The following is a 16,290-nucleotide window of genomic DNA, read 5'->3' on the forward strand; positions in this document are numbered from 1 at the left end:
CTTGTGTTATGGTGTCCTGACCCCGGGTGCTGACTATGTGGAGTTTGCACAATCTCCCTGTCACCACGTGGGTGGTCCTGTTCCTCTCACATTCCAAAGATGTGCGGGTTTGTAGGTTAATTGGCCTCTGTAAATTAACCCCTATTGTGTGGATGAGAAAGTAGGATAACATAGCACTAATCCAAACAGGTGATCAATGGTCAGCATGGGGTGAAGGGCATGTGACCATACTGGATCTACAAAACTAAGACCCTCTGTGTTACCAAGAGTAGGGGAATCTAGAACCACGGGACAGAGGGGAAAGATTTAATACAATACTGAAGGGCAACTTTTTTACTCCAAGGATAGTGGTTTATATACACAATGAATTACCAGGTGGAAGTAGTCGAAGCTGGTATTATCACAACATTTAAAAGACACTTGGATGGAATGTGGATGGATGGAATTTAGATGTACATTGATCGAAGTGGTTTAGAAGGACATGGGCCAAATGCAGGCAGGTGGAACTAGTGTAGATGGGGCATCTTGTCGGCATGGGCAAGTTGGGCCGAAGGGCTTGTTTCTGTGCTGTATGACTGTTTATTGTACATTCTCTTTCCAGAATAATGATATTCTTGCATGCCTTTTCACAGATACTACCTGACCTACTGAATGTCTAGTAATTTCTGTTTTCATACTAGCCTCACTGATTTTGCTGAAATTTTGACGGACAGCAAGCCCCAAGGTTAAAAGCTGAACAATTAAAAAAATATATTAGCTGTATTAAGCATTAATGTAGTAACATTAAAAAGCATAGCTCCCAAAGTATGATCAGTGCTTTTTTAATGTAGGGGAAAAGAGGCCGGTACACACATAGAAACATAGAAAATAGGTGCAGGAGTAGGCCATTCGGCCCTTCGAGCCTGCACTGCCATTCGATATGATCATGGCTGATCATCCAACTCAGTATCCCATCCCTGCCTTCTCTCCATACCCCCTGATCCCTTTAGCCACAAGGGCCACATCTAACTCCCTCTTAAATATAGCCAACGAACTGGCCTCAACTACCTTCTGTGGCAGAGAATTCCACAGATTCACCACTCTCTGTGTGAAAAATATTTTCCTCATCTCGGTCCTAAAAGATTTCCCCCTTATCCTTAAACTGTGACCCCTTGTTCTGGACTTCCCCAACATCGGAAACAATCTTCCTGCATCTAGCCTGTCCAACCCCTTAAGAATTTTGTAAGTGATTGATAAACATACGTCACACAACTAAAAACATTCAGTAGGTCAGGTAGTATCTGTGGAAAGGCCTGAAAACATAATAATGACATTAAAATGGTGCTGGTATGCTGTATAGGTGTGTATCGCCAGAGAATTAGCACCGATTGACAATGTGTTAGAATGTATTGCATTCACAGGTGGCTGTATTTTATGGGATTGTCCTTACATAAGGAGAGGTTAGCATTTTTGTTTTAAAGGTAACTAGTGTAGATCATCCAAAACATGTTCTAAATGAATCAGAGTATGCATCCATTGTCAAACCCTCTTGCGCTGAGAAGTGACTTTGGAACTGGGGCCAGTGATGTGGATTCAATATACAAGGCAGGGATTTGATGCTTCTAACACGCGTGTCCACTTGTTGCAACATCAACACCCCAAAGCTAAACCCCTCATGGGATGTGGACTGCTAAAAGATCAGAAGTTCTTACGTGAGTTGGAAGGTAGATGTCATAAACTGTTCCCGAATCAACGTCAATGGCGTGGAACCCTGAAGTAGAACCATAGATTGCCTTCAGTCTCTGGCCTTCCTCAACTGTGAGATCCACTGCCAGCGGTTTATGCGGGAGAGACGAGAATGACTGCAAGAGAAGAGACAGCTTGAGTACATTGGGTAATGCAACACACTACACACACACTACACACACACACACACTACACACCCACCACACACTACCACACACACTACACACACACTACCACCAATGCAGCTTAACAACCAGAATATTGACAAAACTGCCTCTACTTTGGTATGGGCTGGAACTGCTCGAGGAGGAGTTGTTTCTACATCATCATCATCATCAAAGTGCACATTCCCAGCAAGGCACCTCTGGAAAAAAAGGATAAAGGGCCTGTCCCACTTTCACGACCTAATTCACGACCTCTGCCGAGTTTGCCCTTTGACTCATACTCGCAGTATGGTCATCACAAAGTCGTAGGTAGGTGGTGATGCTAGTCGTAGGTACTCGTGGCATCAAGTAGGTCGGGGTGTTTTTTTCTAGCATGATGAAAAATGTCCACGAGTAAAAAAGGTTGTGAATTAGGTTGTGAAAGTGGGACAGGCCCTTAAGTAACATTTCGGGTCGCAACCTTTTTTCAGGCAAAAGGTTGAGTGGAGAGAACTGGAGGTAAGAAAAGGCCAGATCAAAGCAAGGCCAGCAACAGATGACCAAGGAAGGGTGGAGCCCATAATGGCCCATTGTTGGCTGGGGAAGAGGTGATAACGAAGGGATACAAGGATGCACACAGTGGAACTAGTAGGGGGGGGGAGGGGGGATGGAATGCAGGGGTTACTTGAAATTAGAGAAATCAACATAAATACTGCAGGGTCGTAAGCTGCCCATGCAAAGTATATTCCTCCAATAACATGTGGCCTCACTCAGACAGTGGCGGACACCCAGGACAGAAAGGTCAGTATGGGGATGAGAAGGCAGTTAATATGTTTGGAAACCGGGGGATTGCTTATGTAAGGCGGAGCGAGTGTAAATATTTAGTGAAACGATCACTCAGTCTGCGCATTAGTCTCATCGACATATAGGAGCCCACACTGAGAACGGCGGATACAGTAGATGAGGTTGAAGATACAATACGATAGAACTTTATTTATCCCAGGCGGGAAAATGATCTGCCAACAGTCATAAAAACACAAAATACATGAAAATAAAGTGACGAGTGGAAAGGATTGGGGATGTGCAAAGATGGGGGAGGGGGGGGGGGGAGGAGAGTCAGTCTCAGTCTACCCCACAACAGAAGGGGGAGGAGTTGCACAGTTTGATAGCCACAGGGAAGAAGGATCTCCTGTGGCGTTCTGTCCTGCATCTTGGTGGAACTGAAGGTGCTCCTCAGGTTGACTAGTGTGTCATGGAGGCTGTGAGCTGTATTGTTCAGGATGCTCTGCAGTTTGAGGAGCATCCTCCCCTCCAAGACCACCTCCCATGAATCCAACTCCACCCCCAAGACAGAGCTAGCCTTCCTGATGAGTTTGTTGATCTTATTGACGTCCAGCTACCCCAGCACACAGCAATGAAGAAGATGGCACTGGCCACCACCAATTTGTAGAACATCTGCAGCATCTTACTGCAGATGTTGAAGGAGCGGAGTCTTCTCAAAAAGTACAGCTGCTCTGTCCCTTCTTGTACAGGGCCTCAGCGTTCCTGGACCAGTCCAGTTTATTCCAGGGATACTCCAAGGTATTTGTACTCCCTGGTAAACTGCACATCCACACCATTGATGGAGACAGGGGACAGGGCTGCTTCTCTCCTATAGTCCACCAGAAGAAGGTGCAAGTGAACCTCTGCCTCACATAAAAGGACTGCCGGGGACTCTGGATGGTGTCGAGGGAGGAGGTATAAGGACAGGTGCAGTTGCAGGGGGAAGTACGTGGGGAGGGGTGGTTTGGATGGGAAGGAATGAGTTAACCCTCTCATGCCAGAGCAAAGCTCTCATGACTGACCAGCCTGTCGCATGGCAGGAGTAAAATTGTTAGAGTTTGCCATTCTGATGAAAGATCATCAATCTGAAATATTAACTCTCTCTCAATCTACCTTTGCTGCTTATCATATTGAGTGTTCCCAGCATTTCTTATTTTTAGTTGAAATTAGAAATGCTCTTTTGGGCTATTAATAGTTTATTGGCTTTTTATGACTTGCTTGTTCTAATAAATCCACTTATAGACTCTTATGTCAATTTATGTTCAGAACAGAGAGAACATCCAGTGTGCCATTTAAGTACATTTAATTGCTAAATCTAACCAAACAGATTCAAACTCACAGAGAATTCTTGTATCTAGTAGCATTGAGTTGCTGCCTTGCAGCGCCAGAGACTCTGGTTCGATCCCGGCTACAGGTTCTGTCTGTATGGAGTTTGTCCATTCTCCCTGTGACCATGTGGGTTTTCTCCAGGTTCTCCAGTTTCCTGCCACGTTCCAAGTATGTGCTAGATTGTAGGTTAATTGGCTTTTGTAAATTGGGATAACATAGACCTAGTGTGCAGGTCGATGTGGACTTGGTGTGTCAAAGGGCCTGTTTCTATGCTGTATCTCTAAACTAAAACTAAACTTATACTTCACACATCTCATGAAATAATTGTTAGAACTTGCATTTATCTAGAAACTTAATGCACCTTGCAAGCAAATAACTATCTTTAACTACTCAGACAGCAAGGTGGCACATTGGTAAAGTTGCTGCCTTACAGTACCAGAGACTCGGGTTCAATCCTGACTATGGGTGCTGCCTGTACGGAGTTTGCACGTTCGCCCTGTCACCATGTGAGTTTTCTCTGGGTGCTCCTCCCGTACTCCAAAGACGTACAGGTTTGTAGGTTAAATTGTCCCTAGAATGAAGAGGTTAGAGTACGGGGTGATCGGTGGTCGGCACAGAGTCGGTGGGCCGAAGAGTACGGAAAGTAAAGCCTAATATCAACCCGCACGTCTTTGGAATGTGGGAGGAAACTGTCAGGATTGAACCCAGGTCTCTGAAGCTGTAAGGCAGCAACTCTACCGCTGCACCACCGTGCTGCATCTGTCGAGTTGGTGCAGTTGAGTACCAAGAGACTCCAATGCCCACTCCATCCTGGAGCTCATCTCTGTTCCAGTGCAGAGCAGGGTGCGCTGGAGATGGTGGAAGTGCTCTTTAAGCCTGGGAGGGCTGGGCAGGCATATGGAACTGCTTTACCCTATTTAGAAAGCTGAGTGTGCTTTCATTATTTAACTTAGCTTGTTGTATTTTAATCTTTTAATCTTTTAAAATCTTTTAATCTTTTAATCTTTTAAATTATTTTAGTGTGGTTTCAATAAATTGTGCATATCCTTATTTTTTAAATTATTCAAAGCTATTTGAGTGGTTTTTAAATGTTTCTATTTTGAGAAGTGCTAAAAGGCCTTTGACAGCCAGCAAGCTTTCGATCGCCATCAGTGTCCTTGGTGTGGAGTTTTGGAAGTTGCTAGTTGAGGACCACTTGCCTCCTTCCACACACAGAACATCTGTCGGGTGCGTGGAGTCAATGCTCCACATCTGGCGGAGCTCAAGTCCCATTTAAGGCCACAAGGAATTGCAAATGCTGGAATCTTGAGCAAAGCACTAAGTAACTCAGCAGGTCAGGCAGCATCTCTGGATGACATGGATGGGCGATGTTTTGGGTTGGTGCCCTTCTTGAGACCCGAATGGAAACATCGCCTTTGCATTCAGGGATGGCATTGTGGCGCAGCGGTAGAGTTGCTGCCTTACAGCGCCAGAGACCCGAGTGTGATCCTGACTATGGGTGCTGTCTGTATGGAGTTTGTACATTCTCCACGCTACATGGGATAGTGTTAGTGTGCCGGGATCGCTTGTAGGCGTGGATTCGGTGGGCTGAAGGGCCTATTTCCGTGCTGTATCTCTGAAGTAAACTAAACATTCCCTCCACAGATGCCGCTTGATCTGTAGGGTTACTGCAGCACTTTGCGTTTTGCTCAAGATTTCGGCAGCTGCAGTTCCATGTCTCTCCGTGTTGCATTTTAAATCCCTTTTTTAGGATAACCCAAAGTGTGTCACAGAGTGAAGAAGAAAGGTCCTACCCTGAAACGGAGTGTAGAAGGGTCTTGACCAAAACAGGTTGACGAAGGCTCAAAATGAACAAAAAAAAGCAAAATGAAAGTGTTGTTTGTTGATCTAAGAAACCAAGGGAATGAATATGACCCTGTCCTCATTAATGGAGTTGCTGTAGAGATGGTCAAGTCCTCAGCAATTAATATGACTAACAACCTAACCTAGTCCCTTCACACTGATGCAGTAAACCCGTGTGTTTATCTTTCTTAGGCGTCCAAGAATTTCAGACGTGTGCACAAATATTTTCTTAAATGCCTTGAGATGTCCTATGGAAAGTGTTCAGACAAGATGTATCTCAGCCTAGTGTGACAACTGCCCTGCCCTTGACCGCCTGAACCTGCAGAGAGTGGTGAACACAGCCCAGTCCATCACTCCCAGTTGGCTATTCCATTACGGCACTCTGGTGATTTCTTGCACTAATTTGTTTTGCATTACATTCTTGCATCATTTTGCTGGTTTCCACTCATCACTGTACTGATTTGTTTGCTGCATGTAAGAATTTCATTGTTCCATTTCAGGGCATATCATAACAAAACATTCTTGATTCTTGATTTATCATGACCATGCATATTGTTTACTTTGCAAGCTTCATGTGCACAAATAATTTCATTGCACCTTGGTGTATTAACCCGATATATCCAAAAGCCGCTTAAAACTAATCTGATTTGATCTGGCAATGCCCCTCTATCTTTCAGTAAGACCACCCCTTATTTTTCTAAACTCCAAACAGTCAAGAGTGTTTTTTTGTCATATGTCCCAGACAGAACAATGAAATTCTTACTTGCAGCAGCACAACAGAATGTGTAAACATAGTGCTCTACAAACAATATAACAAACAGAAAAATAGTTCAGTATATATATATATATATGAAAATGGATGGGTGATGTTTCAAGTCAGGACTGAAGAAGGGTCCCGACCCGAAACATCGTCTATTCCTTTTCTCCATAGATGCTGCCTGACTCCAGCACTTTGTGTCTAAAACTGTTTAACCTGTTGTTAATAAAACAACTCTTCCATCTTTGGAATTTGCCAAATTAATTTTGTCTGGACAATTTCCAAAGCTAACAAGGATGTACAGTATAGCTCGAGACAACCTTGTGCTCAAAAGGCATTTTTATCATCATTAGTCAACAATAATAAAACAACCTTCTTGCAGGAAAGGAAATCTTTGCTCTGGGATTCACTTTCTTATGGAAATGAATTGTTCGCTTGCGCTGTGAGTGACTCATCGTTGGATGAGTTGATGTTACTCATTATTCTCAAGCTCACTGAACGTTGCCCAGCTGGTAGAATGAACTCCAGCAGTTGGTCTTTATAGTGAAGTTGTAAATGCTTTGCCTGTGAATTTTAATGCTGTTGAGTTTTGCTTTAGTTGTGGCCAGGCCACAAATGGAGCATTGAAACCACACGGGATGTGCCGGTCTCAGCAATGGTGGCGCAGAACAGATTCGGCAAAATGATCACGGAATAAAGGAACTCACTGGCAGTGGATGAATAGAGTCATAGAGTGTGGAAACAGGCCCTTCAGCCCAACTTGCCCATGCCGACCAACATGCCCCATCTATACTAGTCCCACCTGCCTGCTTTTGGCACATTCCCCTCTAAGCCTATCCTATCCATGAACATGTCCAAATGATTTTTCAATGTTGTGATAGGACACACCTCAAATACTTCATCTGGCAACTCGTTCCATATGCCTACCACACTTTGTGTAAAGAGATTGCCTCTCAGGTTCCTATTTAATCTTTTCCCACTCACCTTAAACCTACGTTCTCTGGTTCTCCGGGTAAAATATTCTGTATCTTTACCCTATCTATTCCTCTCACGGTCTTATACACCTCTATAAGACCGCCCCTCATCCTCCTGCGCTCTAAGGAATAAAGCCCAAGCTTACCTAACATCTCCCTATAGCTCAGGTCATCGAGTCCTAGCAACATCCTCGTAAATCTTCTCTTCACCCTCTCCAGCTTGTCAACATCCAGACTTGTCTCCTTGGAGCAGAGATGAAGCAGAGGAGACCAGATACTACACCCTGTGGCTTGAGTTTAAACCAATAATATTATTATCCAAAAACAGATGTTGTCTAGCTGGAAAGGGTACAGAGAAGATTAATGAGGATGTTGCCAGGACTCGAGGTTATCCACACTAAGGGGGACACAGTGGTGGGTTTGTAGGTTAATTGGCCTCTGTAAATTGCCCCTAGATGAAAGGGAGTAGTTTTGTGTTAGACTTGTTCCTGAAACATGAATCTGTACATTCTCACTGCAGATTCTTACTAACTTTAAGCCTAGATTCCAAATGCATGAATGTTATTGTGTAGTAAGGAACTGCAGATGCTGGTTTAAACCGAAGATAGGCACAAGTTGCTGGAGTAACTCAGGGGGAGAGGCAGCATCTCTGAAGAGAAGGAATGGGTGATGTTTCGGGTCCGAAGAAGGGTCTCGACATGAATTATATTTGTACTTTTAAATGTCTTCACCTGCTAAGACTTTAACCCAGACTCTCTGGAAACTGCGGGGGTCATAGTGTTAGGTGTCACATTTAATGCCATATCCCTTCAAACCCTGCTCAGTAGACTCAAAAAACTTAATTGTGACTTGTTCTTGTGGCCTGTTCCACTTCTCAACTCTGTTATCCTACATCAAATAAGGCAAGGAATTAATAGACTCGGAAAGTGGAACATTTCTAAACCAATACATTGCAGAATCCTTAGCACAGATAGACCAAAGGGAGCGCTGTGCTGAATAATTAGGCCAAGTTACATACAATATGAGATGGCTTATATTAAGTAGTTCAATTCTCTACAGCACCATTTTATTGTTAATGAGGTTTGCTATTAATATAATCCATGAACATTTTTTCCCATGGATCTGTGTTCATTTACTGACCACATCACAACAGGTCTCATTGACAGATAGCTCACAAAAAGAGCCACAGGGAGACGGTGAGAGATTATTTATTGCAAAAAGTGCAGGAGTAACTCACTGGGTCAGGCTACATCTCTGGAGAAGATAGACACAAAATGTTGGAGTAACTTAGCGGGTCAGGCAGAATCTCTGGAGAAACGAAATAGGTGACATTTCGGGTCGAGGCCCTTCTTCAGACTGAGAGTCCCACACATAAGATAAACACAAAATGCTGGAGTGGCTCAGCAGGTCGTCAGTATCTCTGGAGTAAAGTAGGTGATGTTTCGTGTTGAGAAGCTTTTTCAGACTGTGTGGGGGTGGGGGGTGGGGAGGGTGGAGTCTGAAGAAGGTTCTCGACCCAAAATGTCTGTCGTCTATCGATGTTCTTCAGAGATGCGGCCTGACCCACTGATTACTCCAGCACTTTGTGTGTTTCATTGTTCCTGTCTCCTGCCTGACATCCCGAGCATTTCCAATGTAGGTGATAGTTTGGGTTGGGACTCCTCTTCAGACTGATCATGGTGGGTGGGGGGGGGGGGGGGGGTGGGCAGAAACATCGTGGCTCGTGACTCTACTTCAGACAAACCAGCATCTGCAGCTGCTCAAGAATATTGAATGCATCAACTGATGGCTGTTATGTTGCTGTTGTGTTTGCCCTTATTGCCAGGGAGCCTTGTTATCCACTCACTGTGGGAATGTGCACAAGTAACTGATACACACTGGTTTACCTCAGGGCAGGTAGGCTAACGGCTCTCAGATTATATCAGCCATTTGATCTTGACAGCATCCTTGTTGCTGCAGCCTGACAGATGCCTAGCAGGGCAGGCAGCTACATCAAGGACTGTTGTTATTGCTCTTCCACACAACTAACCACGACATTCAGGGCTGTGGCCTGCTGTATCCACCTTTGTTCCAGTGCTTGACCCGTGATGAATTGTGTACATTAACCTACATTTATAAGGAGTAGTGTATTGCCATGTTAACATGACATGCCCATCTCAAGCCCAAGGCCACTAACACACTATAAATCATCATAGAACAGTACCGCACAGGGACAGGCCTTTCGGCCCATATTGTCTGTGCTGAACATGATGTCAAGTTAAACTCCCTACTGCCTGCACCTGATACATATCCTTCTAATCCTTTACTTTAGACTCTACAGATACAGCACAAAAACAGGCCCTTCGGCCCATCGAGTTCTTGCCGACCAGCGATCATCCCTTACACTGACACTATCACAAACACTAGTGACAATTCACATTCTACCAAAGCCAATTAGCCTACAGACCTGTACGTCTTTGGAGTGTGGGAGGAAACCAGTGCACCCAAAGAAAACCCACGCGGTCACAGGGAAAACGTACAAACTCCACACAGACAGCACCCATAATCAGGATTGAACCTGGGTCTCTGGCACCGTAAGGCAGCAACTCTACCGCTACACCACCCTATTCCCTGCATATTCATGTACCTATTTAAAAACCTCCTAAATGCCATTATCATATTTACCTCCGCCTTCTTCACCACCCCCATCCTTTGCAGCGGGTTCCAGGCATCCACCACTCTCCGTGTAAAAAACTTGCCCACACATCACCTTTAAATTTGCCCTCTCTCACCTTAAATCTATGCACTCTAGTATTTATCATTTCAACCCTGGGAATAAGGTTTTGACTGTCTACCCTATCTAAACCTCTCATTATTTTATAAACCACTAAAATGCATTCGCTCAGCTCCCCACGCTCTCAAGAAAACAATCCATGTCTATCTCCTCTCCAAAGCCTCCACAACACTTCCGATAACAGGGTGACCAGAACTAAGACCATATGACTTCGGAGAAGGATTAGGCCATTCGGCCCATGGGTGATCTATTTCCCCCTCTCAATCCCATTCTCCTGCCTTCTCCTCGTAAATTCTGAAACCTTTACTATAGCGCATCATAATGAACACAATACTTCAAATGCGGCCGAACCAAAGGTTTATTAAGATGCAGCATGATTTCCTGACGCATATACTCAATGCCCTGTCTGATGAAGGCAAGCATACTTTATCACACCTCTTGTGTTTCAGCTTTCTGGGAACAATGGATTTAGAACTAGTCAATCCTTCATTGTTCAATGAATGGAGGAATAAGTTTACTGGCCAAGTATGTACACATACAAGGAATTTGCATTGGTGCTCCGCTCCCAAGTAACATCACGACATACAGTAAACCATTAAGAATAAAACATTATAGTTTAAACATGTGAATGAAATAAAACACCAGAGCAAAAGGAGGCTACAGACTTTTGGTTATTGAGTAGTAGAGCTACTACTTGTGGGAAAAGAAAGCTGTTTTTATGTCTGGCTGTGGCAGCTTTGACAATCCGGAGTCGCCTTCCAGAGGGAAGTGATTCAAAGAGTTTGTGGCCAGGGTGAGAGGGGTGAGAGATGACCTTACCCACTCGCTTCCTGGCCCTTGCAGTGTACAGTTCGTCAATGTGGGGGGGGGGGGGGGGGGGGGGGGGGGGAAGGTTGCAGCCAACAATCTTCTTAGCTGATCGAACGATTCACTGCAGCCTCCAGATGTCGTGCTTGGTGGCTGAGCCAAACCAGACCATGATGGAGAAGATGAGAACAGACTCTACGATGGCCATATAGATTTGGACCTTCATTGCCTGTGGCAGATTGTGCTTCCTCAGCTGCCGCAGGAAGTACATCCTCTGTTGGGCCTCTTTGACTGTGGAGTCGATGGTGGCCCCCCATTTAAGGTCCTTGGAGATGATGGTTCCAAGGACTCCACAGATGTGACTGTGGTGTTGTTAATGGTGAGTGGGGTGAGGGGAGAGGGAGCTCTCCAATAGTCTACAATCAATTCCACTGTCTTAAGAGCATTGAGCTCCAGGTTGTTACGAAGGCACCAGGATGCCAGCTGTGACACTTCCTGTCTGTAGGCAGATTCCTCCCCATACTGGATCAGTCCAATCAGGGTTGTGTCATCTGCAAACTTGAGACCCCAGACAGAGGAGTCTGTGGCGGTGGAGTCGTTGGTGTAGAGAGAGTTAAGGAGAGGGGAGAGTACGCAGCCTTGCGGTGCTCCTATGCTGAGGGTCTGCGGGTCTGCGAGATGTGCTTTTCCAGCCTCACATGCTGTTTCCTGTCTGTCAGGAATTTGGTAATCCACTGACAGAGGGGTTCAGGCACAGTCAACTGGGAGGGTTTCGAGTGTAGTAGCTCTGGCACAATGGTGTTGAATGCAGAGCTAAAATCCACAAACAAAATCCTTGCACAGGTCCCCTGTGGTGCTGGAGGATGAAGTGAATGTCCATTTATGTGGTAACAAGTTTCCCTGAAAATGATCTTACCTTAAATGCCATAAATTTGTGATATGGTTTTGGGGCCCAGGCGTACACTTCAACAGAATTCTTCAGTGCAATCACTAAGAATTTTATCCTTTCATATTTAACTGTAAAAAAAAAAGAGTTCATGTAACAATAATTTTAGTATTACAATTTAGTATTACAATTAATTGAAACAGCAAGGTACACGATGCAATTCAGTAACATGTTAATCAGTGGTAATCTTATTATATTTTATTACTAGACCAAGCGGGACCCAGGGTCCCTGTCACACAGGAGGGCTGGTCCCCAAACGCAATATTCCATCACTCACCCATAGCCCCCAACTGCGCAGAAGCGGCTGACGGGTTCCTATTGTGACACCAGAGATCCCCGTTGTGACGCGAGTCACGGCAACCCTCCCCAAGTGCGCCTTGCCATCCCTCTTCCTACCCATCCCTCTTCGTACCCCTATCCTCCTCCATTCCCTCTCACCCCCAGCGCTTCCTCCCCCTCCTCTTCCTCCCCCTTCTTTCCCCTCTTCTCCTGCCCTCCCCTCTCCCTCCCTCTCCTTTCCCCTACCCTCAGCCTCCCTCCCTCCATATCCCCTCTCTCCTCCCTACTCCCCTTGACATCATTGTGAGGTGGAAGCTGCTGTGTTTTCTGTTTTTTTCTGTAAATGGGATCCCATTGTGATGTTATTGTGGGGTGGAATGCTGCTGATGGGCAATTTATGTAAATAAGTTCTCATTATGATGTCATACGCTGCTAACTGCCAGTGCAGATGGAAGATATTTTTGTCAAAGTGGAGTTTTGTACAGTTTAAATTCTGAATAACTTAAAATATACCATCAATCTGAACAAAACTTGATACAACACACCACAGGACAATGGTGAGTAGGGTGGGCCAAAAATTGTTGTGCTATCATATACCGTTTTGGCGTAATTTCAGGATCACACCCCGTGTAGCCAGACAGACATAGAAACAAACAGAGTTTTAGTAATATACTAGACCAAGTGCAGACCCATTGGGTCTGTTCCTCCAACGTGCGGTTGTGGGGGGGGGGGGGAGGCGGCAGGCAGCGTCACACACTAACTACCCCCCCCTCCCCCACACTCACGCTAATGGAGGGGAGGAGGGGGGAGAGAGAGAGAGAGGGGGGGAGAGGAGAGGGGGGAGAGAGTGGGGGGGGGGGTGGAGGGAAGGGGGTAGGGGTGTGTGGAGGGGAGGGGGGTTTAGGGGAGGGACGGTGGGGGAGCGGATATGGGGGAGAAAAAGAGGGGAGAGAGAGAGCGGGGAGAGGAGAGGGGGGAGAGGAGGGGGGGGAGAGGGAGGGAGGGGGGGAGAGGAGAGGGAGGGGGGGAGAGGAGAGGGAGGGGGGGAGAGGAGAGGGAGGGGGGGAGAGGAGAGGGAGGGGGGGAGAGGAGAGGGAGGGGGGGAGAGGAGAGGGAGGGGGGGGAGAGGAGAGGGAGGGGGGGAGAGGAGAGGGAGGGGGGGAGAGGAGAGGGAGGGGGGGAGAGGAGAGGGAGGGGGGGAGAGGAGAGGGAGGGGGGGAGAGGAGAGGGAGGGGGGGAGAGGAGAGGGAGGGGGGGGAGAGGAGAGGAGGGGGGGAGAGGAGAGGGAGGGGGGGGAGAGGGGGGAGAGGGGGGAGAGGGGGAGAGGGGGGAGAGGGGGGAGGGGGGGGAGAGGGGGGAGAGGGGGAGAGGGGGGAGAGGGGGGAGAGGGGGGAGAGGGGGGAGAGGGGGGAGAGGGGGGAGAGGGGGAATAGGGGGGAGAGGGGGGAGAGGGGGACGTGGGGAGGAGAGGGGAGGAGAGGGGGGGAGAGGGGGGGAGAGGAGAGGGGAGGGGAGGAGAGGAGAGGGGAGGAGAGGGGGGGGGAGGGGAGAGAGGGGGGGGGAGAGGAGAGAGAGGGGGGGGGGGGGGGGGGGGGGGGGGAGAGAGGGAGGGGGGAGGAGAGAGAGTGCCTTTTTACTTCAACCCAAACCCAAACAACCATTTGCAGGCAGTGCTTTTTTACCTCTAACCATATTTTCATTTTCAAACCAAATTAAGGGTACTCACAGTGCTGTAGACATTTGTCAGTGTCATTCAGAGCTCTGATTGAGGCACACCACTTGCAGAGACTGATTGAGGCACACCACTTGCAGAGACTGATTGAGGCACACCACTTGCAGAGACTGATTGAGGCACACCACTTCCTGGTTTTATAGTCCCTACCCCTCCCTCCAGCAGGGGCAGCAGAGAGAATGGGGAATTTTGTAAAAACATTAATATCTTTGTCAATTTTCATCGACGGGCAAAAAATCCTCGGCACACATGCAGCGGAGGGGGGCTCTGAGCGAGGTGGCCAAAAATGACGGCCGTAGGTGGCGGCGTACTCTCGGAAATCGCAGCACTGAAAGCCAAAACCGGTCAAGAACAGACTTTTAGTAATATAGATACTAGACCAACTGGGACCCGTTGTGTCCTGGTCACACGGGATGTCTGGTCTCCCAACGCAATATTCCCCCACTCACCCATTTCCCCAACTGGAGGCCTGGTCCACCAAAGCAACCCGTTCCTCAAGGCCATATTCCACCACTCACCCATTTCCCCAACGCAATATTCCACCACTCACACGGAGCCCCCAACTACACAGGAGCTGCTCATGTGGCCTTATTCAAAATTCAGTGTACTGTGACTTTAAAATATTTTAAAACATGCACCCTCCCTCCATGCTGCCAGGAATATAAAAAAAAGGGATAGCAGCATTGTAGCTTGCAATTGCACTTCCCAGTGCTGGCAGCCTGGCAGGACTGAGTGTGCTGAGATTGCAACATTATAGCATTGTGAAGTCATAGCTGCAGATATAGCTGCAGAGTGAAGAATTTCTTCTCAAATATTAACTTTTTTAAATTAAAAAACGTGAAATATAACATTAATCTGAACAAAACTTTATACGAATGACAGCGGGACAAAGGTAAGTGGTGCAAAAATATTTGCGCTATCGTGTACCATTTTGGCGAAGGTCCGAGATCACATGGAATTGCATAGATAGATAGATAGAAACAAGATGAAAGTTTTAGTAATATATAGATAGAATGTCACGTGTTCCGAGGTACAGTGAATAGCATTTTTATTGTGTGCTGTCCTGTCGGTGGAAAGACTATACATGACTACGATCAATGTCAACAGTGTACAAATACAGGATAAAGGGAATAACATTTAATGCAAGATAATGTCCACTAAAGTCTGAGTAAAAATAATCTGAGAATCTCCAGTGAGGTGGATGGGAGGTTAGGACCGCTCTCTAGTCGGTGAGAGGACAGTTCAGTTGCCTGATAATAGCTGGGAAGAAACTGTCCCTGAATCTGGAGGTGTGCATTTTCAAACTTCTGTACCTCTTGCCTGATGGAAGAGGGGAGACGAGGGAGTAACCAGGGTCAGACAAGTCATTGATTATGCTGGTGGCCTAATCTTAAATCATATCGTAATCATAAAGTAATTTCATAAAGTCCTAACATAATTCAAGAAGAGTTTTTAATGTTAGCAGTGATTGTTTTCTCTGGAACACCGAAGGTTGAGGGAAGACCTGACAGAAGTATTTAAAAATATGAGAGGCACTGAGGATTGCTTTTACACTCTGGGACTGAGGTGGAATCACTCATGTATTAGTGGTTGACCCTAACCACATGGCAGGGTGCATATTGAGGTCAGTTAAAGATCAATTTCTCAAATGAACCTGAAATCTATATTACATCGAAACACAAGAGACTGCAGATACTAAAGTCTTGAGCTAAAAACAAACTGATGAAGGAACTCAGTGGGTTACCTGAAGGTCGAAATTTGATATTGGTCCAGAATATAGATCATAGAAAAGTACAGCACAGGAACAGGCCGTTCACCCACAATGTCCATGCCTAACAAGATGCCAAGACAATCTAATCTCGTCTGCCTGCACATGATCCATGTCCCCCCATTGCCTACATATTCATGTCCCTTTCCAAAAGCCTCTTAAATGTCATTATTTCAGCCCCAACCAACGCCCCAGATAATGCATTCCAGACCCCACCACCCTCAAGTGTCGAAAAAGTTGACTTGCACATGTCCATTAAACTATCCCCTTCACCTTACAGCTATTCCCTCCAGTGATGAACATCTCCACACTAGGAGAAAGGTTTTGACTGTCTACCATATCTATGCCTCTCATAAAAGGTTCTGACTGTCTATCCTATCTACATCTCCTTTC

At 46.3% G+C, this 16,290-nt stretch overlaps 1 protein-coding gene across 3 annotated transcripts in view; it reads right to left on the bottom strand.

Moving 5' to 3' along the window:
- The window catches only part of nrk (Nik related kinase), a 266,045-nt gene that overhangs the window by 18,356 nt on the left and 231,399 nt on the right, over positions 1–16,290 (bottom strand). For all 3 annotated transcript variants that reach the window (XM_033030272.1, XM_033030271.1, XM_033030269.1), the window contains 2 exons: positions 12,089–12,189; positions 1,692–1,841 (listed from right to left, as the gene is read on the bottom strand). In XM_033030272.1, coding sequence (XP_032886163.1) covers positions 1,692–1,841; positions 12,089–12,189 — 251 coding nt within the window. The remainder of the gene's footprint in view (positions 1–1,691; positions 1,842–12,088; positions 12,190–16,290) is intronic.

The sequence above is a fragment of the Amblyraja radiata genome, chromosome 12, assembly GCF_010909765.2.
Source record: "Amblyraja radiata isolate CabotCenter1 chromosome 12, sAmbRad1.1.pri, whole genome shotgun sequence".
NCBI classification, from domain to species: domain Eukaryota; kingdom Metazoa; phylum Chordata; class Chondrichthyes; order Rajiformes; family Rajidae; genus Amblyraja; species Amblyraja radiata.